Raw genomic sequence first — 24,771 nt, forward strand, 5'->3', positions numbered from 1 at the left:
CAGGCAGCCACTAGCTGCCTACCCCAGTTTTGTTCAGGTTTGGGAGCCTGGGGCTAGGGGGTGGAGGGGGTGCACCCGGCCCCACGAATGAGTCTCTCGGCAGATCCTGGTGAGTCCATTATTCTTAGCAGTGGTTGGGGTAGGATGGGGCACCCATGGCAGTTCTGGTCATGGAGACCTGAGGAAACGTTTGTTGGGGGTTCCTGGAAGGGTTTTTCTCTCTCTTAGAAACAGGCACAAGAAAGAGACCACTTTTCAGCCCCTGGACCTTGTTATCTGCTATGCAGCTATTGGGGGAGCAGAACTAGGCTGCTGAGACAAGCACCACGTGGAAACTGCCACACGGGGGCTCCACTGAGCTCCTCAATTAACCATCTACCATAAAGGTGAAGGTCGCCTCCCCCACCGCAGGATGTTTGCTTATGTCAGGCAATTACAGATGTGCTTTGCAACTAAAGACACCCTAACTGGCTCTTGAGGTTCTTGTCACCCTTATTTCACAAAGGAACAGAAAGCAGAGAGAGCTCACAACCGGTGACCCAAAGGCTCATGGCTAATACGGGCCAGGATGTGGCTGAGCACGTCCAACCCCGCAGCCCTGTGTCTTTCTACCTTCCCTCTCCCTCCTGGACCTCCTCTGGGCCCTGCATCCAGAAGGCACTTCCCACGTGCTTGTGAACAAACAAGGAGCCTGTCTGCTCAATCCTCCCTCCCGCAAGAGCTCCCCAGAGACGAGCGGCAGATTCTCTCACAAACCAGAGCAGCGACCTGCGGCTGGCTCCTCACCACAGACCTAGAATCTCCATTTCAACCATAAAAGAAACTTCTCACACACCGGAGAGGCTCAACCCAGAGAAGAGCCAGGGCAGGAAGTCTCTAGAAACCCGAGCTATTCTACCCTGGGACCTCCACTTTAACAGAGTGAGAAAAGCCTCTCTCTCTCTCTCTCTCTCTCTCTCTCTCTCTCTCTCTCTCTCTCTCTCTCTCTCTCTCTCTCTCTCCTGTGACTTCAGGATTGTAAATTGCCTGAAAAAAATTAAAAGCAGGGTACAATGCTTACCAGAGTGACCCCCCACAGTATGAAAGCCCCACTCTGTTCACACTGTAGTCTATATAATACCTTATCACTCACATACAACAAGGAAGCCTAAGAGGAAAAAAATGCCTAAGTAATGATAGACTTTCACCTTTTCAGGTGGAGTAATTCATTAACCGCCACCAGTGAGTGAGATGCCCCAGGTCTGAAAGACAGTAAACCAGACGAAGCTGAAGCAGAGGTGAGTTCACGCAGGCGCCCTTGGGACACTCGTCTCTTTCCAAGCTCAGCGGCTAGACAGTCGTGTGTGTTGTGGACCTGGGCTTCTACTGAGCACGAGCAAACTACTTAGCCTCTGCATTTTCAGGCTCCTCAGATGTAAAAATGAACCAATGATTCCTACAACCAGTGCTGAGTATGCTGCAGGCACAGGGCAGGCCCGCCAGCGGGTAAGAGGACGTCCCAGGAAGGACAGAGGCATGCAATCGGGCAGTTCCACCAGGCATTATCACACAGTGTGTTTGGTGTCCCAAGAGGGGACCTGTAGGGTGATATGGTTTCCAAAGGAAGCAGGGACTCCTCTGAGGAACCGGCTGGGTGAAATAGAGGGAGGCAGTCGGTGTCTGTCCTGTGTGTCCGTGTGCACACGGGGGAGAGAAAGAGCCTTCAGACAAGGCTTGGAGGTGAGAAAGAGCCTGAGACATTTGTCCCAGGAGCTGAAATAAGCTCAAGGGACTGACCTGGAGGGCGTGAGGGAAGAATGGTGAGAAATGACACTGAAGAGCAAAAGTAAGGCCTTGTCAACCGGAGGAAGGTGTGTCATCCTAGGACAATGGAGCCCTCAGAGCGCACATGCTGGGCCGTGACGTGATCTGACTGGCTGCCGTGTGGAGAAGCCACTGGGCGGCTGAGACTGGGAGCAGGAGGATGAACCCGGAGACGCCACGGGCTGCACCAGAGAAATGGTTGTGAGGCGGAGGCAATGGGAACAGGTAAGATCGGTACGGCAGAGGTAGACTCACCTGGTGAGAGACCAAGTGTAGAAGAGAAGGTGAAGAAGGAACCACGTCTGCAACTCCGATTTCTCCCTTGGTGACAGCCATACTTAGGCCTCACCAACCAGCACCCCAGAGGGAGGTGGGCAGAGAAGCAGGTTTCAAGCGAAGAGGAGATGTTCAGTGATGGCTACAGTCCACGTGTCAGACACTGTAAAAAGCCCAGGTGGAAGAAACGTCTGCGCACCTGAATTCTAAATCCTGACTCATTCCAGCCAACCCAGTTTTATACGCCGTCACTCATCAATGCCGACACACGCTTTTTTTTCTCCACGTCTTAACATCTCTGAAATCAGGATGTTTTAAAATTGACAGGTGACGTGGTTTGATTGGCAGGGTTCTTTCTTAGTGTTCCATAAAATAGGGTGCCTCTTACAGTGGATGGCATCGTGGATGTGATGAAATACGATAATGTCTATCAATCTTAGAAGAAAATAGTACTTGAATGTCTCTCCTTAGGGATTAAATGCCACATAGTTCCAAAAAGATCTGAAGTAGCCTTTCAGAGTAAAGCTCCTAGGACAGCACGATTTCTGTAAAAAGACAAAACCACTCCCAGGATCAAATTTGGGAAAGAATCCCCAGATTGCCCTGCTCTAATGACAATCCCCAGATTGTCATCAGCTGACTGCAATTACACTGAGGACAAAAACACAGCAGAAGGTCGAACAAGCTTCTAGGAGCTCCCAGTCCTACAATCTAAGACCAAAACCAGGAGACAGAATAATTTAGAAAAAAAACGACAGTCCATTGACTGACTTTCGGACAGCACAGAGATGGGTGTGGCCCGGAAGGGAGGCAGGCTCAGTCAAGACACCTTTTAAAAAGAATGGAGTTGATGGGATCTTGAGCGCATCACAGCAGCTCTTCCCACAAAGAATATGATGAAAGACAAGGCCCACTCACTTCTTACTGATACAGGGTTTCACACATCTTTATTCAAGAACTGAACAAGCATCTCCTGTGACAAACAAAACATGCGAAGAGAATGTCCCTGACTTTTCCATGTTCTTCCTTCCACATCGGTGGTCAGACTGGACCGTGCTTCATTTCTCATTTCCCTGCCCCATCACTGAATGCTAAGTCACTCCTCTCTCTCCCATAGCTCTGGCCTTTCCCAGCTTTTGTAACCTGGCTCTATTTGGGGCTAGTAATAATAGCAAAATTTATGGTCGGGTTCACACAAATAGCTATAATTAATGAGAACTTGCTTCCTGCCAGTATTGTGCTATATGCTTTGTTTATAGTCTCTCATTTAATTCTCACACAAACACCTTGGGAACACAAATCCCACTTTATTACTGAAATCCTGGATAGTGAAGGCAGAAAAAGATGGCTTCTATGTCTTAGTTTAAAAAAAATAATAAATCTCTTTTTTAAGACGGGGGTTGGAGGAAGGTGGTATATTAGTGTTTGTTATATTATTTATTATACTTTTATGTCTCCACAACCAATTGTTTTTTGTGTTAAAAAATAAGCCTGAAGTTTACCACTCTGCAGTTGGCCTAAAAATCCCCCCACCCACTAACACCAAGTGAAGAGCATGAAGGGGTGCTGGCTGCTCCCACCCCCAGATCTGGGATGCCTTCATCTGTTTGTTTTGACCTCTTAAAGGCTGCCCCTGAAGGAAAAAAGGAGATGGAGAGAGAGAAGGAGAGAGACAGAAAACAAGCGGACCAGCTATTCAGGAAACATGTGGCCAGAGGTCTTTAAATTGTTAGACAGAAACTCTATTTATTAAAAGTAATGGTGCCAGCACTGAGTCAAGCACGAAGACAAATGGAATACTTTTCAAACCCTCTGCTGGCCACAGGGCAGTTTATCAAGTAGAAAAGAAGACCAGTTCCAACTTCACTGCATGGTTTTTTTTAAGAAAGACATGGGATCTCAAATCCCTCCCCTCAAAAAACTCCTAAATAAAGTAAGAATTGATGCCACTTGAAACAGTGCCCATGAGAGCGACTGCAATGACTTTCGAGAGGTCATATGCAGGCCATAATCCATAGTGGCATTTAATATTTTTTCATGTGTGTCATACTTGTGGAATTTGGGAGCCTTTAGATACAATAATTATGAAGGTTTAACGTTGCCATAACATTGCATGCATGATGTGACTTCATAAAGAACCAAACTTCTAATTATTAAGTATCCATAAAAAATGTAATCTGTTTTACCAAAATTTACTTTACAGTACGACCAAGAATGAGAGTGGGCTCTGCCTGCATGGCAACACCCATCTCAACCCCTAGACAGCCAGAAAAGGACAAAATGGTGCCATCGCTGGAAACCAGCTGGAACTGGAACCAAGGCCCTGAGCACGAAGGAAGGAGCTGGTTCATGTACTCAGAGTCCACTCACTTCTGACATTTACCAGGAGAAAACCCTCAAAGACCATCTAGTCCAACTCTTTCACTTACAGCTGAGGAAACTGAGGCCAGGGGCAGAAGTGACATACCAAGCCTATAGAAATTATTTGCAAGACATAAACTTCCCCGGACTGGAGGAGATTATAAGCAATAAATTGGTGGCAGAGATGGGCTGGGTGTGGCAGTTACACTTAAGGCAGTGACACATGGCAGCTGACAAGGGAGAAAAACTAAAGAGTTTATTACAGGACAATACCGGACCTTAAGAATAAAACATGAATCTGAGTCATTACAAAAAGGTCTCCAAAAATGTATTATTGTCCATCAAATAAAAGAAGTACGTGATATATCTTAGCAAGGTTTCCTTCAAGAATGTTTTAAGATAAACATAGGGTTCTCATTGAAAGTGGTCCACTGCAGGTACCTGGAAGGTTAATTCTTATGGAAAGCTTTTATACCCAACAATGCTAGATAAATGTTATATATACACACCCTTATTTTTTCAAAGATCAATGAAGTTTGTTTTTGAGATGTGCACACATCTCACAGACAATAAAGCTAATACTCTGAATTCTAAGGACTAAAATAACTTACCTACAGAGAACAACTTATCTAAATGGCCTGAAATAAAAACAACTGACTACACATAAGCCCTAGAGAACGAACAGTACTGAAGCATTACTAATTACCACTCCCAAGACCACATGTGTATCAAACAGCATCTTATCAACCCGATGATATTGTGGGAGTCCAAAGACAGGCAGATGATATAGATAAGAATTTATTGCTCCAGCGTCAAATAACAAGAATGTTAGCCTTACATATCTTGATCTCACGTTCGAGAGAGTCATCCATCCCCTCCCCTGCCTTTCCTAGAGCTCACCTTTGCCTCTTAGCAATAGAACAAGAAAGATGTGACACTGTGACACGACACATCTTCCATTTCCAGACTTTAAACTTGTTCTTTAGCATGAGCCTGGTATCAATGCCCTCTCTCCCCGCAAGCCATTCCTTTCCCATCACTTCTGCAATAAACAGGATTTTTGAAGACCCTCCCAAGGTGATTGCATTCCTGTGTGGACACCTCCATGGGCTTGCTCAGGATAGCACCCAGTCTGCTGTGCACCCCAAGGTACCCTCACTGGGGACCCAGATGCATGCCTCTGCCTTTATATTCTCTGCTATAATTTTAACTACTTTTTCCTCAGCCAGTTTCTTTGCTTCACAGTCACTTCACGTATGATTTAGAGGAAAGAAAAGGAGCTGTGAAGCCAGGAAATCCTGGGTTGAATCCCAGCTCCAGCACCCAAATTGAGCTCTGGGACTGAGAACAAGTTACTTCTCCTTCCCGCGCCTTAGCTCCTCAAATGTAAAAGGAGGCACAATGCAGAGTAAATGGAATGACGTCTATAAAATGCCTAGCACACAGTAAGTGTTCAGTGAAGGCTCATTTCTGTCCCCTCCGTCTCTCCCTGTGTCCCCACTTATAACTGCTGGCCCTAGCTTCTTTCTCTTCAGAATATTTTCTCCCATCTCAACTCACTGACTTCTTCCCATATGCTTCGTATTGGCACTATCTTCTACACCTGAATCATGAAGCGTGTTTGAAAAACCTATATCAGGAAATGTGAATGTAGAGCATTGCCAGACTGTGGTTTTTGAAATAGAAATAACACGACTGAAAAATAGGGTTAAGCTATAGAAGGCTATCTGAAGACTGAGGAAACAGAAGCCCCTGCAACTCCAGCCCTCCTGTGCCTCTTTCCCTCTATTTGCTAGACTTAGCAAATCAAAATGCAGGAGGCCCAGTTAAATATTATTTTCAGATAAACAACAAACACAACAACAAACACTTTCCTAGTATGTTGCAAGTATCGTTGTAGGGAAGGAAAACGCCTCTCTAGCAAAGAACAGTGTTAGAGAAAGAAAAATTAAGATTGAGAAAGCAGGAACTGTCCCTTCCATCTGGTGTCACCACAGAGAGCTTCAAGTTCTCTGACCTAAAGGGAATTCCTGCCAGAGTCCTAACTCAGTGGAGTCCTGGAGTCCAGGAAAGTGCGAGAGGCAATAGTCAAGTAATGGTCATGCTCTTTCAATCTCATTAAGCGTCAGAGGTTAGCAGAGAGGTGAATGGGTTTTGAAGACTACAGTTGCCCTGTATCCTCAATGACTGTACAAAATCTGCCCACCAAATGCTTATACCTAAGTTTTATGGTATTTTTTACTCATTAACTTTTTAAAGCATAATTTCATTTGATGAGCGAACATATTTTATATTACATGTAATCCTAAGAACATTGGAAAAGGAGATAAGCCACCCATACTTAAACACAAGTGAGTTTTCTCTTATTCAGATTTGCATTTTCTGTTTTAAAAGAAAATGGGTGATATAATTATATATGAAAATGCACATATGTTACTGTACAAATTGAAATATCATCTCTTGTCAGGATTATGGTAATAACCTCTCAATTGGGCTCCCTGCTTCTGCCCATCCTGTCTCAACCCAAGCAGTCAGAACAAGTCATCTAAAACATAAGTCAGATCATGTCACTTTCCTTCTCAGTCTTCCAGTGGCTTTCCATCTCACTTCGAGTAAGAGTAAAGTCTTTGCAATGGACTGCAAGGTACTATGAGACCTGCCACCCACTCCTTTTACTTCCTCTCCCCTTGGCAGGCTTATTCATCTCCAACCACACTGACCTCTGCCTACAACATTCTTGCCCAGGATACCCCTAGACTCGATCTCTCCCCAACTTCAAGTCTCTGCTCCAAAGCCAGCTTTTCCAGGATGCTTTCTCTGGCCACTTTTTAAAATCACAGCCCCCATTCCTGGCATACCCTATCCTCCTTCTCTGCTATATTTTTATATATTCCATCAACCTGCTATATATTTCACTTAGTTGGACATTTTGTGTCTCTTCCACTACAATATAGGGCAGAAATGTTGGCATTTTTTCACTGCAGCATCCCAGCATGTAGAATATTACATAGTACATAGCACATATGCAACAAAATTATTTACTGAATGTCCAATAATCATAACATAAAAATAATGATGAGTTATACTCAGGTAAAATGTATTTACTGAAAGCTGAAGAGTGAATAAATGTGGGATTTTGTTTAAAACTTCAAAGTTTAAAACCAGGTCTTCCCCTGAAGCCCTTCATTCACTTTCTTCTTTTCCTAATCAGAAAATTATAAAGAGCCAGAGGGGGGTTGTGATTTTCCTACTTCTGATGTTAAAATTCAAAAATATAGGACAGAGCATTCTTGCTGTTAGCAGTTTATAAATCCTACGATTTTTAAAAAAGTACATATTTGCCTGAAGTAACATCCTTTTAAAATGCTTCTCAAGTCTCTGCCTTCAAGCTAAGAGCAGTCAAGAAATTACAGACTAAAGAATGAGTTCCTTGATCAATTACAAGAAGAAAACTCAGAATCACACAAACATGCAAAGGCTACGTAACATGCTACTAAAGAGTGAATGGGTTAACAATGAGATCAAGGAAGAAGTCAAAAGACACCTTGAGACAAATGAAAATAAAAACACAATGATCCAAAATCTATGGGACACAGCCAAAACAGTTCTAAGAGGGAAATTTATAGCAAACAAGATACCTCAGGAAACAAGAAAAATCTCAAATCAACAATCTAACCTTACAGCTAATGAAACTAGAAAAAGAACAACAAGCAAAGCCCAAAATGAGTAGAAGGAAGGAAACAATAAAGATGAGAGTGGAAATAAAACAGAGTAAAAAAAAAAAAAAATACAAAAGAGCAATGAAATCAAAAGTTGGTTCTTTGAAAGATAAACAAAATTAGTAAATCTTTAGCCAGACTCAAGGAAAAAAAGCAAAATCAGAAATGAAAGAGAAGTGACAATAAATACCACAGAAATACAAAGAATTGTAAGAAAATAATACGAACAAACTATATGCCATCAAATTGGATAAATTTGTTGGATAAATGGATAAATTCCTAGAAACATACAATCTTCTAAGACTGAATCAGGAAGAAATAGAAAATCTGAACAGGTAACTACTGATGAAATCAAATCAGTAATCAAAAAATTCCCAACAATCAAAAGCTCTGGATTGGATAGCTCTGCAGGTGAATTATGCCTATGCTTCTCAGACTATTCCAAAAAAATGAAGAGAAGGGAAGGATTCCCAAACTCATTTCATGAAGCCAGCATTATTCTGATATCGAAACCAGGTAAAGACACTACCAAAAAAAGGAAATTATAAGGCAATATCCCTGACAAACATAGATGCAAAAATCCTCAACAAAATATTAGAAAATAAAATTCATTAGTACACTAAAAAGATCATACACTATGATAAAGTGGGATTTATTCCTGGAATGCAAGCCTTGTTCTATATCTGCAAATCAATTAATGTGATAAACCACATAAAAAATTATGGATAAAAATCATATGATCATATCAATAGATGCAGAAAAAGCATTTGACAAAGTCCAACATCCATTTATGACAAAAACTTTCAGCAAAATGGGGATAGAGGTAACATACCTCAACATAATAAAGGCCATATATGACAACCCTACAGCTAACATCATACTCAACAGGGAAAAGCTAAGTGCTTTTTCTTTAAGATCAGGAACAAGACCAGGATGTCCATTATCACCACACTTTTATTCAATATAGTATTAGAAGTCCTAGCAACAGCAATCAGACAAGAAAAAGAAATAAAAGAAAGAAGTGAAACTCATTATTTGCAGATGCCATGATATTATATAGAGAGCACCCTAAAAAATCCACCAATAACCTATTAGAACTGGTAAATGAATTCAGTAAAGTAGGAAGATACAAAATTAATATTCAGAAATGGGTTGCATTTTTATACAACCCATCGTATAAAACTAAGAAAACAATCCCATTTACAATTGCATCAAAAGGAATACAATACCTAGGAATAAATTTAACCAAGTTGGTGAAAGATCTGTACTTGGAAAACTATAGGACAATAAAGAAAGTAATTGAAAAAGGTACAAATAAATGGAAGCATATACCATGCTCATGGATAGCAAGAATTAACATTGTTAAAATGTCCATTCTATTCAAAACAATCTATAGTCAGTGTAATCCTTATCAGAATACCAATATCTGAAAAAAAATACCATTTTTCAGAACTAGGATAAATAATCCTAAAATTTATATGGAACCACAAAAGACCCTGAATAGCCAAAGCCAATCTGTTGGGAAAACTGGACAAATACCTACAAAAGAATGAAACTGGGTCACTTTCTTATACCATATACAAGAATAAACTCAAAATGGATGAAAGACTTAAATGTAAGACCCAACACCATAAAACTCCAAGAAGAAAACATAGACAGTAAACTCTTTGATATTGCCCGTAGTAATATTTTTTTCAACATGTCTCCTCAGGCAAGGGAAACACAACGAAAAATAAGCAAATGTGACTACATCGAACTAAAGAGTTTTTGCACAGCAAAGGAAACCATCAACAAAACAGAAAGACAACGTACTGAATGGCAGAAGACATTTGCCAATGATACATCCAGTAAGGAGTTAATATCTATAATATATAAGGAACTCATACAACTCAACACCAAAAAAAAAAAAAAAAAACAGAAGAAAACAAAACAATCCATTAAAAAATTGGCAGACCTAAATAGACATTTCTCTAAAGAGGACATACACATGGCCAATAGACATATGAAAAGATGTTCTATGTCACTAATCATCAGAGAAATGCAAATTAACCACAGTGAGATATCAGCTCACATCTCTCAGAATGGCTGTCATCAATAAATCAATAAACAACAAGAGTTGGCAAGGATGAGGAGAAAAGGGAACCCCCCATGCACTACTGGTGGATTGCAAATTGCTGCAGACACTATGGAAAACGGTTTGGAGCTTTCTCAAAAAATTAAAAATAGAACTAACTACCTTATGACCCAGGAATGCCACCTCTGGGTATTTATCTGAAGAAACCCAAACACTAATTCAAAAAGACATATGTACCCCTATGAGCACTGCAACACTATTTACAATAGCCAAAATATGGAAGCAACCTAAGTGCCCATCGATAGACGAATGGATAAAGATGTGGTACATACATACAATGGAATATTACTTGGCCATAAAAACGAATGAAATCTGCCATTTGCAACAACATGGATGGACCTAGAGAGTATTATGCTAAGTGAAGGAAGTCAAAGACAGACAAATACCATCTGATTTCACTTATATGTGGAATCTAAAAACAAATAAATGAACATACAAAACAAAAACAAACTCTTAGATACAGAGACAAATTGTTGGTTGCCAGATGGGAGGTGGATTGGGGAGGCTGGATGAAAAAGAGAAAGGGATTAAGAAGTACAAATTGCCAGTAATAAAAACAGTCATGGGGACATTAAGTACAGCACAGGGAATAGAGTCAATAACATTGTAATAACTATGTGTGGCGTCAGATGGGTACTCAACTTATTGGGGTAATTACTTTGTAACTTATATAAATGTTTAACCACTATGTCGTACATCTGAAACTAATATAATATTGTACATCAACTGTAATGGGAAAAAAAATAGAATGAGCTCCTCATAAAGTATAAGCACAACGGGAATTCCAGAATGTTTGTTGATTTGCGAAGTAAGTTCCCATTGGCCACCCTTTTAACAAAAATCCAACTTTAAATGTTAGGTGATTCAAAATCCAAAATGCCAAACCAAATTCTCCTTACCTGTCAACAGCATGTCTGAGGAGCTGTTGCAAGTCTAGCTCCTGCTTCCTCAGGGTTCCAAACGAAGACTGACTCTCCACGAGGCCTTTGCCTCCGACATTCACCTTGACCTTCCCCAGTGCCGTCTCCAGGGTCCCACTCACATGGTTTTCAAACTTGCCCTCGTATTTCACGAAGTCTGATTCCACGACCACTGGAGTGAATGAGACATGCAAGGGAATCTGATGACGATACGGCCACCTCTGAGCCTTATGTCACCTAGCTCTCCAATACTGTGGAGAGCCATAGGAAACGTGAGGCCTGCATTCAAAATTGGAAGCTGGCAGTCAAGCTGTTGTGTAAGAGCAGAAGAACACTCCTGGGTGCCAACTGAGTGTATGGCGTGAACTGGTGGCCAGCGACTTTACTGGGTACTTTTTGGTTTTTTCGTCTTTCAATTACAATAAATACATATACAGAAAAGCTCACAAATAGTATCTGTAGAGTTTAATGAATAATTTTAAAGCAAACATCTATTTAACCACTACCCAGGTGAAGAAATAGAACATTTTAAATGCGTGCTTTTCTAGGGTGAAGGGACTAGATGAAGATGACACCTAAACAGAGAGAAAATCGCAGACCCCACCCAGGACACACACTCCAGTGGCCTGCCTTACGCAGTATCTGGCAGGTCAGCCAATTTGGACCTGTCCTTGGGCATCTTCCTTTCCCACCCATCAGTCTTGGAGAACATTCCCCTAGCTGTCATTACCGTCTCCCTGCAAAGAATTCCCTGCCCAGACTTACCTGTTTATGTCTGACCTCTACCTGGTCATTCAACTCCTTGTTATGCAATTCCTTATCTCTGCCTTCCTGATACAGTTAGTGGGCATGCCCTCCCTGCCTCCAACACCATCCTGGAACACACAAGCTCCAGACTCTCCATCCGTGCTGGCTTCCCAAGCACTCAGGAAGATGCGACCCCCCACCTGGTGTCCCAGGTTCAATCAAGTCTCCTGGGAATTGCCATGTTCCTCATCTGGTCACATCCAGGTGACTGCGACAGACTACCTTCGAGAGCTGCCCTTTTCATTTGAACATTAAAGATAAATATCTGATGATCTCATGCCTGAACTGTCAGCCTTCTCTTGTCTCCAGGTTTATACTGTTCAGATTTTTAATCACGCTGAAAACCACCATAAAACAGTTGCAATCATCACTCAGCAATACACACTGAGAGTCTCTTAGGAACTTCACACTCGGCGTTTTCCGTTTCCCTGACCCAAGGCTCTCCTGGGCCCCTGATGGGACTTCATAAGGGATTCAAATCCACCTGGATGGAGTCTGAAAGGTTTCTTTCTTTCCATCCACACACTGCTTCCAACACCTGTATTTCTTTCACTCCAGTCAAGAAAACCCATTCCTCAATCAGGAGAATCAATCGCCATTCATTATCTTTGACAATTACAAAGTAGAGAATCATCTCCACCACCTCCACCAGAAACGGGAAGCCTGTGAAAATGCCCCCAATTCAAACCTTTTCCTATTCACATCTTGTGAAATACAAACACTCTGGGAAATACTTTGGGATGCAGCACAGATAGAGCAGTGTTAAGAGCGCAAGATTTTATCACGACTCTAATATTTCTAAGCTAGGAGACCTTGGGTAGCCTTCAGCTCCCTGAACCTCAGCTTGGCCATATGCAACTTGGAGATAATTGATAATCCCTACTAATGGATTCTGTTTCAAGTCCATGTATGTAAAGCATGTAAAACAGAGCTTGGCACATAGCCAGGGCTCAACCCATCCGCTGGGTTTAAGCCAGACGTCATTTCTGATAAACAGGACAGTCCTGGGTTGTACAAAGTGCTGCACAGACAGAAATTCTATCTTCAGGTCACAGTTCTGGTCTCAATTGGGTTATTACCGCTCCTGCGAACTCTGTCCCCACAACAGAGGACAACCAAGACTGTGCATTCCAAAAAGCCACTCTAGACACACCTCCAGAAAATACATCATTTGTGCACACTTCTGCCTCATGTCATCAGCTGCTGCTGGTAGAAGGGAAAGTGAGGAAATCAACAGGCTATCGCTGGGCTGTCAATACACAAGTCGCCACCCCTCAAACCTTCACATCCCTGGGCAACATAAACACTCCAGTGTTGTCGGGAGAGGCAAAAACTTAAAAAGGTGAAGCATCCTGAATCGGCTCAGTAGACAAGGTAAAGGACACTGTCATCACAGCCCTAACACCAACAAGACATAGAAGCAGGGGTGCGCTCTGGGCTCTGACGATTAGCACAGGTGGGACTTCTTCACTTGCAGTGACTACAACTGATCTCATCCATCTAATGTGAGTCTTCATGAACTTTTGGGACACCACAGAAGAGGCACTTCAATAGCACAGAGCAGTGAAACTGCAATTACTCAGGAGTCCATGGTCTAGTCCGTGAATTTTTTTCTCTTGCTCCTCAATAGAAGTTCTACTAGAAATCCAGCGGTGGTGGGGAGAGTGCATAAAATGTGTATTAATTCATTTGCCCATCGCTTGACAGCTCTGATAATGAGACTAGTTGAAGAAAGCATGGACTAGAATGCTAGTGGACAAATTATTTCCTCTCTCTCTTTTCCCCTTTAATGGAGATGTAATGACAAAATTAGAGAGATTTAAAGCTGAATGAAGACTCAGACAACATTTAGTCCAATAATTAAGAGCTGATGTTACTTCCACATATCACCATGTTCCAAAAAGCATTGTAGTACTGAGTACCAAAAGTCTTCAAAAAGTTCCTAACCTCTCTAGTAATTCCATCTGCAAAAGGGCTAAAACAATTGCTTAAAGGAAAAACAAACACAACAAAAATTTAGACAAAAATGTTCACTGCGGCCTTATCTATAAAGCATTAAATTGGAATGGTTAAGCAAATTAAGGTGCATACATACAAAGAAACATTACATATTTATCGAAAGCAGTATTAAAAATAGTTAAAGCTTTGAAGGAAAACTTATATAAGGTTAAATAAAAAAAATAAGGAGTATATAAAAATTACATGTATTATGCTTCCAATTTTGTTTATAAAAATTAGATGCAGAGGAGAAAAAAAAGACTATCATCCAAGTACTAATGGGAATTAACACTTGGTATTTTTGTTGATTTATTTTCGACAGGCCTTTCTATATTTCATAACTACTCCACTGGAATAACAATGAGCCGGACTCCATGTAGATGTTCGCCAGCTGACTGCTTTCAAGTCCACCACTCCCTCTTCCCTTTCTGTTACACACCTGGGCAAGCTCGTAAGAAAACCCAGGTGTTCCCTCCATTGGCACAGGCAGGAAATTCAAACCTTGCCAGCCTCAGCCCACATGCAGAACCCTCACCCCACCTCCTCATCACAATGAAAGCTGAGCCCATCTTCTTATCCCCACTTCTCTCCACCTATTTTTGGGCCACTTGGGAACCTGCCACGCTCTCCCCAGAAAGCTTCATTATGTGACGAACAAAACATTCCGCCCCCTCCTGATGAACAGGTGCCATCATCAACCTCAACAGCAAACCAAATTTGGAGTGGTAGAGCCATCCCCCGTATGCTGAGGGGCCACATCTACAATGGGTGTGTCCTATAATTCTTTTATACCTCAACATGTAATATTATCTTTTAAAGATTAAGCTATAACGTTTCATGTCAGGCCTGCAGAATTTTGTTCATTTTAAGAATGTTTTTAAGACGGTAAGCAAAGGAACAGGAGAAGTCATTATAAGGTATCCCCTTCTAATCCCTCAAGACAGCATGTGTCTAGAGAATCATCTTCTGCTCTGGGATGAATCGTAGAATAAAGCAAATCAACATACCTGGATTCAGAAACTGGTCTTCTGTGAGCACATCTGCAAGGGTGACAGATAAAAACTGGTACTTGGGTCTCTGCCAACACCAGAATCGCTTTTTTTTGGTCACCAGACTTAGAAGTTGTAACTTATCAGAGTCACTCAAGTTCGATACAGCAATCAGATTCCCTTCAGCATCAACTTCTCTAAGAAAATTCCTTGTTGCTTTGGCAAACATTTTGAGAGCTTCAGATTACCTGAAAAAGAATGTTAGCCCCAAATTAAATAAGAAGTCATTACTTCATGACTTTTTTTCTAAAATTACCTTATCTCTCCCTCGTACCAATCAGTATACATGAAAGACTACCGTGTCTCTAGAAAAGCCTCTAGCTTGAGTTCAGTAGACGGCAAAGAAATCAAACTGAAGTACTGAAAGAGAATATGTGTTTAAGGCAGGGTAGGCGAGGTTATGCTTTGCAAACAAATAACTTAAAAACTTCATGGCTTATAACAATAAAGGTGTATTTAGTGCTCACATTACATGTCCAATACAGGAGGACAGGAAAGCTTTTCTCATCATAGGCATTCGGGGATCCAGACCAAAGGGGCACCCACCATCTTGCACATTGTCAGTCATCATCCAACAGGAAAGAGAGCTCTAGAAAGTCCCACACCAGCAATTAAATGCTCTGACCCAAACCACATGCATCACGCCCACTCACAATTTGTCAGAACTAGTCGCGCGGCCTCAGCCAACCATAATGGCCAGGAAATACAATCCCACCAAGTATCCAGAAGGTAGAGACCTGGGAATATTTGTTGACAAACACACTGTCTACCCCCATTTGTATCATGACCACTTTGAAGGATCAAATGTGCTTTTTCTCTACACTGTGTGATTTCCCCTAGGCAAAAATGGAAATTAACCAGCTATTACTTTTTAACCCAGAAATGAAGCCCTAGTCACTCTACAGCTAGAGGGAGAAAGAAGAGACATGTTGGAAGATATAACACTACTGGATTCTGTGAACGAACTACAGACCATTCAATAAATGGAGCTAGAACAACTGGCTAATCGTGTGGAAAAAAGTAAAGTCAGGTCCCACTCTCAGGCCATACACATGTGCAAATTTTCAATGGATGGTTTTTGAGGAAAAATAAAATAATGAAAACACTAGAAAAGAAATACAGACAAATAGCTGTATAATTGAAGGATGAGAAAGGCCTTTAGGAAGACAAATGGAAAGCTGAAAAAAAAAGTTTGTAATATTTATAACAAAGAACTAGAATACTTTATATAAAAAAAACTTTTACAAATAAAGTTTTTAAAATACTGTAGTAGAAACATGAGCAAAGGTTATAAACAAGTCACACAGTTCACATAAAGTGCACATAGTCATATACGTGTATGAATACATACATATGTGTGCATGCACAAATATACACATCTATAATCATTATCACTCAAAAAAAGCCCAAACTGAAATAAGATTTCTTTAAACTCTCCATGGTCAAAGGTTAAAATGTCTAATGGACAAGAACTGTGTTTTATTTGTATTTGTACACTGGTGTCTGGCAGTCATATAGATAATAAAATCATGTAGTGACAGCTGGGAATAATCTTAGACAGTAACTAGCTCAACTCACTTTAACATGAATCTCGTGTAGGGAATCAGAAACGTTTGTCTTACCTGTCACTAGATTATCTTTAAAGTACCTTTTCTTAGATTACTGTGTAGCTACCTAACCCTGTTCTTGTATATTAATAAGAATGAACATTGAAGGAAGGGATTCTAAAATATGAAAATAGCTTTCTTCTAACAGTGATAAAGGAGAAACGAAGGAAAACTAAATACTATGCTCAGGCTTTCATCTCTAATTAATCTCTCACTATTCTAAACATAAGGATCTTACATGCAATGGAGCATTCATTTGTTCATTGATTGAAACATTCGTTAAATCATTCATTCATTATTGTTCAGTACATACTATATCCAGGTACCATGGTTAAGCACTTAAGCTACGGAGACAAAAATTAGTTTCTGCCCTTAATGAGCTACTCATTTGGTGGCCAGATGGAGAAATAAGCAGTCAAGTTTTGTGCTAGATATTGACACAGATTGCGACAAGAAATGAACTAAGAAAAAGGCATCTAAATCAAACGGGAGACAACATAGGGTCTCAGACGTAGGCAGCATCGAGCTGCATTTTGTGAGCTAGGTAGAAGAAGGCAGGCACAGAGCACTATGAGGGTGCTCTAGCAGACCAGCCAAATTCTAAGATCCCAGAGTTTGCAGGAGGTGGCAGAGGGGTGGGGAAGATAGTGTAAGGCAAGATTTGTGACCAGCGAGCTCATGATGTCCAGGAGACATCGTTTTGTGTGGAGGTGCCCATCACCACTTCCTTGACAGACCTGTAATTGCTTGTCAAGCTCTGAGACTGGTTCCTGCACTTGGGTGCAGGGCTCTAGAGCTGGGTAGGGCAACGGGCCAGGAGGAGGAGGCCTCCGCCCAGGTCTGTGGAGGAGACACCATCCCACGAGACTGCTGCCGGGCCCGGGGGGCTAGACAGAGATTGTCTGATCGTAATGGACACTTTCCTTCTGACATAAACCAGGACCTCTCTCTTGTGTCTTATGGGTGCTGGTTCCTGGAACAGGCCATTGTTGTGACCGGATAAGCATGTAAGGCATTTTCCAGCACCTGGGACGGGGCACATACCAGCATCCCTATCCATCCATTCTATATATCATTCTTTGGCGCCTGCCAAGTGGCATGGAGGATATCCACTACGTCTTGCAGCTGCCCAAGACGTGTCTCGTAAGTTTCCCTTAATAAAGTCTGTTAACTGCCAGACTGGAGTGGCCTGACTCTTTCTTCCATCTTTCGCTGCCCTCTGCTTACAGAAATAGATTTTTCAGTCTAGGAACTTTGCACTGGGTCTGCATATACCACCAAGGTCCTGAAAACCCATGCCTCTCCTACTGGGAACCAAGGGAGCAGGAGCCATTGGAGGGGTGGGATAGGCACTGTGACCGGAGTGGTCACTTAAAAAGACTTTCTGGGAGCAAAACAGGAAACCAGCCAGAAGGGAACACTGTAGTCACACAACAGCCTAGCCACCTGTCCCCCCGTGTCTTTCCTTAAGGAAAGAAGAGTCTGTGAGACTGTGCCTTTCTGGGACTCTGTTCCATCCTTGTGTTTACACCTTATGTCTCTCAGTCTGGTCCCCAAAAGATGGTTTGCAGCCAAAGACGGGTAAGATATCTCACGGGAGATACAACCTAAGCCGGGCGGAACCGAGTGGGGACCCCCAATGAGCTGCCTTAGAAGACTATGGGAAGGGGCCTTGCCTCCCCTTCCCCCTGCCTGGGAAAAGCTGTTTCTGGCTCTGCCTTTTCCCTGGCACCTGTTTGTGAGAGAAGTCATGAGGACAACAAAGATCAGTTCTCTCACTTATCTCAACGGAGCTGTTACAATATGAGAGACTTGACCCTGAGAGGGTACATACCTTAGGTAAGACATCATGGGACCTTGTGCTTCGGCTGTTTACAGACAAAGGGTGATTGGAATAAACATTTTTCTGCTATGATGTATGAGTCTCACAGACCGTGTAAGAAACAATGTTACTTTCTTGTATTTGTATACCTATCAATAAAAACCTTCAGTCGGCCTTATTCTGGGCTCCAGTCCTCTGAGACTGAGAGACCCCTGGCCTTTGGAGAGATTTAACTGCATTAAGTCTCTGTTTGTTTCTTTCTTAAAAACTTAACCCAAACCGCCCCTTCTCGCATCCTCATTGCCCGTGTTGCGCTGGACGCGACAGAACACGATCAGAGATGAGCAACAATGGATGCTGCTGAACTATGTCGATGGCATAAGGACAGAAAAGATGCTGGGTGGCGCTTTCCCCAGAACTCTGGTTGGATGTGAGGGTGGTGATGAAAGAGAGGGGCTCCCTAGGACGGCCTCCAGGTAGCTCAGGTGTGGGCTGGCTGATGAGACGGAGATGCCAGTTACCAAGAGAGAAAATTTGGGAAGAGGCAGATTGCTAGGGAACAATAAGACAGTAACTGCTGAAAGTGTACCTAAAATAAGGTGCAAGATTTATTTTGCCAAACACAGGAAAAGAACTTTTAACAAAATAAGGTGTCCCCGATGGCCTGTGGGAATTTACCTTGCTCTTCCAAGAGACGAGCTGCAAAAAAATCTGCCTCAGTTTATCACTGGTGCCAGGATGTCTATTTTTATGGATTCTATTCTTTTCTGGGACAACCTGAAAGTTCACTACCTCGATGGCTAGTTGGCTCAGTTGGTTAGAGCGCAGTGCTCTTAACACCAACGTCACCGGTTCGATTCCCACATGAGCCAGTGAGCTGTGCCCTTCACAACTAGAATGAAAACAATGACTTGACTGGGAGCTGATGGGTCCTGGAAAAACACACTCTTCCCCAATATTCCCCAATTAAAAAAAGAAGATTTTTTTTATTTATTTAAAAAATTGTTCACTAACTTATCTTCAGATCAAACAGTTGCTGAAGAAGCGAAATCAGACTTGCCATTGAAAAACATAAAATCCATCTATTGTAGATGGCAAAACCTTAGTAATGACATTAATTCTCCCCAGAAAGATTAGAGGATAAAGAAAAAAAAATCCTAAATTAATTTCATTTTTTTTCCATCTAACAACAAACATAACCAATTTGTTTTCTTGACATGATAGGTTTTTTTAGGAAGGGTTAATGGAAGTGGCTACTGCTTTGTAGGTTTTTAATAAAATCAAGCTTATTGAATGAAGGAACTCTTTGAGAATCTTCTCCTTGTGGAGTTAAATTAGAGGTTTCTTTTGTATTATTATGTTTGAATGTATATTTACATGGCTCAAATATCTACACTGTATGAAAAGATATACATCAAGAAATCCCACCCCTACCCAGGTCCCATCATCCCTTTCACCCGTTTCCCCTTCCTGTGTATTCCCCTCATGTTTCTTTATACAAATACCACTAAAAGGAGTCTATGCACTGTTCTACAGCTTGCTTTCTATCATGTAACAATATACCCTGGAGATCTTTCCATGTTAGTACCTTGTTTATAGCTGCATAATACTCCATTGTGTAGCTGTACCATTGTTTACTTAATCTGCCCTGTCTTGCTGATTACTTGGGTTATTGCTAAATTTTTGTTATTGTAAAAATACCACATTAAATATTCCTGAATGTATGTCTTCTTCATACATGGGCAAGAGTACCCAAAGGGAGATTTCTAGAAGAGGGATTGCTAGATCAATGGGTAAATGTACCTATGGTTTACAGGTACACCATTTTGCAGTCTCACCAATAAGATACGAAAGTATAAGTCTCAGCAACAGAGTGTGTTATCAAACTTTTGTATTTTTGTCAGTCTCATAGGTGAGAAACGGTATCTCAGTATAGTTGTATGTTATGTTATTTTAGTATAAATGAAATCAAGCATCTTTTGTTTAAAGCCTTTTGTATTTCCTTTTCTTAACTGTGTCATTGGCACATTTTCTATTGCTTCTGGGTTTTTTTGTTCTTTATCCCTAGTAACTTTTGATATAATAGATCAGGCAAAGTATAAGCTAGAAATTTAATGCAAGACTTTATCATGTGGCATTGGGAGACAATGAGCTGCCATACCTTCTCAAACATCTAAAGTAACTGTCTAGCCAGGAAAAGTTAAATAAAACGCTCAGGGCCAACTGAAGCATCTAGAACCCAAGTGGCCTGACACAGACAAGCAGATTCAAATTTCCAGAATGCTCCAACCTAGAAGTAGGTGACAATGGCCTCATGAGAGGTCTAGCGCAAAATGCTCGTGACCAAAACCCCACTGCAATCCACAGCTGTACCACCACTGCTCCTGGGCCTTAAGAATGCTATTAGTGAATAGTCCCTACTCACCTGCCTACAGGGTTTCCCAGCTTCCCAAAGCGGAACTCCGAGAGCCAAAGTAAGTGTGGTAAGGACATGCAAGCTTGAATCAGACTCCTGGACAAGAGATCGCGAAGGCAAAGATCAAGAAACCAAGACACCAACACAAAGTTAGAAAAGCACATGGCCACTGGCTCCTGGGAGCAAAGAATCCTACAAATGGTTGCCACGGTAATGACTGCATGAGACGATACTACCCTCACTAGTGTCCATTCTTAAGACTGATTCAGAGTGATGGGATTATCAAATCTTCGAGTTGGAAAGGACCCAGTTCTTTCTCATACCCAAATCAAGATTCTTCTTCAGAGTAGCTCGGGCTGATCACCGGGCCTCTGCTTGAATAGTTCTAGGGAAGAAACTTCAACATCAAAATGAACTAGATCGAGAGAGAGGCAAATGTATGTTGCGTACCTGCTATGTGCCGGGCATCGGGTTAAGTCCTCTTTACGCATTTCCTCATACAATCTTCACAACAACCCTGAGTAGGCATTGTGCACATTTTACAGATGTGGCAACTGAAGTTCAAAAATGTTAAATAACTTACATTTCTCAAGATCATGAGAAAGAAAAGAAGCAGCCCTGACATCCGGAAGCTGGCCTGGTACCATCAGCTTGCCCTGGCGTTGCTAGGCACTGGCCTGGCATGTTCCTGGTGAACATGAAGGTCACAGAACATAAACACCAGGCAAGGCCACTCCGGTCATGACAAATTAAGAGAAAAGCAAGACTTCTCAGAATCTTGTCTGACCACAGACAAAATATGAACATCATCCAAACCACAAACATGACCAAACACCCCCCACCACCACCACCATCCACCCTGGCAAACGAGGGACAGCTGCTTCTTGGCCAACCACAGCTCTAGCCCCACTCTAGCCTCCCCTCCTTTTAGACAAGATTTGTGAAGATACTCAATACAATTTCCCTCGCTTCCTGACAGCATCCAATCCTAGCAGCATCCAACAACGCCAAGTCTTGTTTCCTTAAGCTCTCCCCAGAATTGTCTACAAGCCCAAATACTTTAACTCTTTTCGGACACCCACTTACTGAGACCCTCCGGGGTTCCCCATGGTGTGAGGTCTCCCTCAGTGCCAGGAACAACAAACCCGACTTGTTCAAGTCTAATTGTGTTCCTGAAGGTCTTTGACTAAAGGGCATTAAATGTAACATTAGAGAATGAATGCTGAGCCCAGATTCCAACGAACGTCCACCTGCCTCTCAAGCCTAGGCCTAACCACCCTGCTCTGTTGATTCCCTAGTCAGTTTTTTGGGGGGTAGGGGAAGGGGCTACAAATGACTCATTTTGTAAAGTAAGAAAGCCTGCTCAAAAGGGTAAACTTCAGTTATGGTGAAAGCAACCATCACGGCTGTGGAACACATTATTTCCTCACTACCTCGGGAAAGGAGACATTTCTATACTTGTCTCACCGTCAACAACTTCAGCACAGTTTGAATTATTTTCAGTTTTCTAAATAACAAAATGATATTGAGTCTATTAACACAGAGGTTTCATCCTTTTATATCTTCCAATGCTTACAGCCCAGTACCTGAGCTCATTTTTATAAGAAGAAGACAAATTAAAGACCAGATACTCTATCATTTATTTCTAAAATAAACATCAGTGCGTGAAATAATAATAATTTTTAAAATGATGGTCAAAAGACAGGCATGAGCCTGAAGGAGTCAGCCACGGCTTTGGGGAAGTGGAGTGGATAACAGAAAAGAGACTGATTAATAATAGAGAAGAACCCTCTGGTCCTCTTGAGGGTTCAAAAAGAAGAAAAAGAATAGCACTTCTGGAAACTATAAGGCCTCCTCTTAAAGCAGGTGAGCAAAGAGGCCGTTGCTGGGGGTTTGGGCCACATTGCTCAGATCTCTCTAATTGCCTAGGCTCAACTTCTCCCGGCTAGTTTCCTTTATCAGAAGAGCTCGTTGGTGGTGGATTTTGAAAAGGATTCACTTAATTTATTCAGCTGCTTTTCTGGCTTCACAGTACGTCTTTCATACCACTGACTCATCACCCGTCTATCTGCCTCTTGAGGGCAGCGATGTCAAGGCATGCATCCCTCTCGCCATCCTATTCTCTTCCTTGAGGGCAGAACGCTGTCAACGAGTGATTTTTTTTTTTTTTTAAACACTCTACAGCAAACGCCCTCTTAAGAGCCGCAGCCGTCTAGTCTTCGCCTCTCATGTACGGATGGCAAGAGGGTTCCCGGCAGGGTCTGGGGTCTGCACGTTAAGGCTCCAGGAGCCAGGCGGGCAGCTGTGATGTCATCCCACCCAGGGGCGCCTGGCCTCCGCCCCATCCCGGATCCAGGTGGAACGGCTCGTACCGGTGCAGAGACCGAATTCCACGTCAGCTCCGGCCTTTCCCGCACACGAGCCCCTCACCCCTTTTTCCTCCCACCCCTCCACCCCCTCCACCGCCCCAGGCCGGGAAAGCCTCGGATATCCAGAGGAGAAACCAAAACAAAGAATGAAGGAGTGGGGAGGGGGTGGTGACAGGGGAAGACAGAGGTACCAGCTGGCCTTGCAACAGCCAGAGAAGCAAAGGGAAGCGGGAAGGGAGAGAAGGGGGATGGGCAGATGCGGGGGTGCTTAGGGGAGGAAGAGTGGAACAGAGTGAGAGGAGGGGGCGCGACGCGGCCAGCTGTCCAGCCGCAGGCAGCCGACCGACCCGCCTCCCTGAAGAGGGAGAGGGGGAGGGGTGTCCCTGAGAGAAAGAACCGCGCGGACTCGCTCCCGCAGCGGGACGCCCACATGGGGCACAGCAGGAGCCGCGGCGGAGCCTGCCCGCACTTACCTCCGGCGCGGGCGGCTCAGTCCCCAAAGCCGCGCGTCCCGCGCAGGCCGGAGTTGATGATGAACCGGGAGGCGGGCCGGGGGCGGGGGTTCGGGGCGGAGGGCGGGCCCGCGGGACCTTTGCTCGTCCACGCCCCCTGGGGCCGGGGTCCAGCCCAGGATGCGGGAGGTGCGCGCGCCTGGCACAGGCGAGGCGGGAGCCGAGGGCCGCCGGGCGCTGGGAGGCCCGCAAGCGCGCTGCGGGTGCGCGGGCGGCGGGCCAGGCGCCGGGCTCCCGCCGGGTCCCGCCCGAGGGTCCGGAGTGAACTGATTCTCTCTTCGTGGGACGTCCCCAGAGCCGGTCGCCTAAGGCCCCAGAGCTAGCCCCACGGGCCTCACCTCCCGCCCCCAGCGTCGTGGGTTTGAGCGCTGAACCTGGAAACGGCCAGGACCCGCCACCAACAGTGGGGCTTGGACTGGCACTGTGGCTGCACGGTCCCACTGACTGTCAGCGGCCGCGGTAACCTCTGGGACAGCCCCTGATGCCGGTGCCTGGGAGCGTCCGGATATGTGGTGTGACTGTGCCCACACTTAATCCTGATGCTTATTAATAGTTCATGTAAGTATATTGTAAGTGCCTTGAGGGCAGAATCCAGCATCTCTCACCTACTAGGTAGGTGCTTAGTGAATGCCGAATGAGTGAGTTTGAGCATAGCTGATGCCCAAATACAGCCTGCTGACAGACTGACTTGAACATTATATTTTTTCAGTCAGTATTTATGGACCAACTTCTCTGAGCAGTGATCTCTGCTAGGCTGAGAACAATGAACGAGAGAAAATACAATGTCTGCCCCCTGAGGACTTACATTCAGGAGTATTAAGTTTTGTTGCTGCCTTCACCAGGGCAAGGGAAGCGTCAGGGCCTTCCCACGGAACCCCATATGCTCTGGGCATATCCCTAGATTACAGATCTCAGTCAAGCCATCCCTGAACTACAGATGCTCCTCAACTTCGGCTGGGGTTACATTCCAGATAAACC

General features: G+C 43.3%; 1 protein-coding gene across 3 annotated transcripts in view; it reads right to left on the reverse strand.

The window, feature by feature from the left end:
• The window catches only part of GSDME (gasdermin E), a 51,937-nt gene extending 28,054 nt beyond the window's left edge, over nt 1–23,883 (reverse strand). For all 3 annotated transcript variants that reach the window (XM_074340876.1, XM_074340878.1, XM_074340877.1), the window contains exons 1-3: nt 23,755–23,883; nt 15,026–15,255; nt 11,193–11,385 (exon numbers count right to left, since the gene is read on the reverse strand). In XM_074340876.1, coding sequence (XP_074196977.1) covers nt 11,193–11,385; nt 15,026–15,236 — 404 coding nt within the window. In that variant the 5' untranslated portion in view covers nt 15,237–15,255; nt 23,755–23,883. The remainder of the gene's footprint in view (nt 1–11,192; nt 11,386–15,025; nt 15,256–23,754) is intronic.
• Between the last annotated feature and the right edge of the window lie 888 nt (nt 23,884–24,771).

Source organism: Rhinolophus sinicus, linkage group LG09 (assembly GCF_036562045.2).
Source record: "Rhinolophus sinicus isolate RSC01 linkage group LG09, ASM3656204v1, whole genome shotgun sequence".
In the NCBI taxonomy this organism is placed as follows: Eukaryota; Metazoa; Chordata; class Mammalia; order Chiroptera; family Rhinolophidae; genus Rhinolophus; species Rhinolophus sinicus.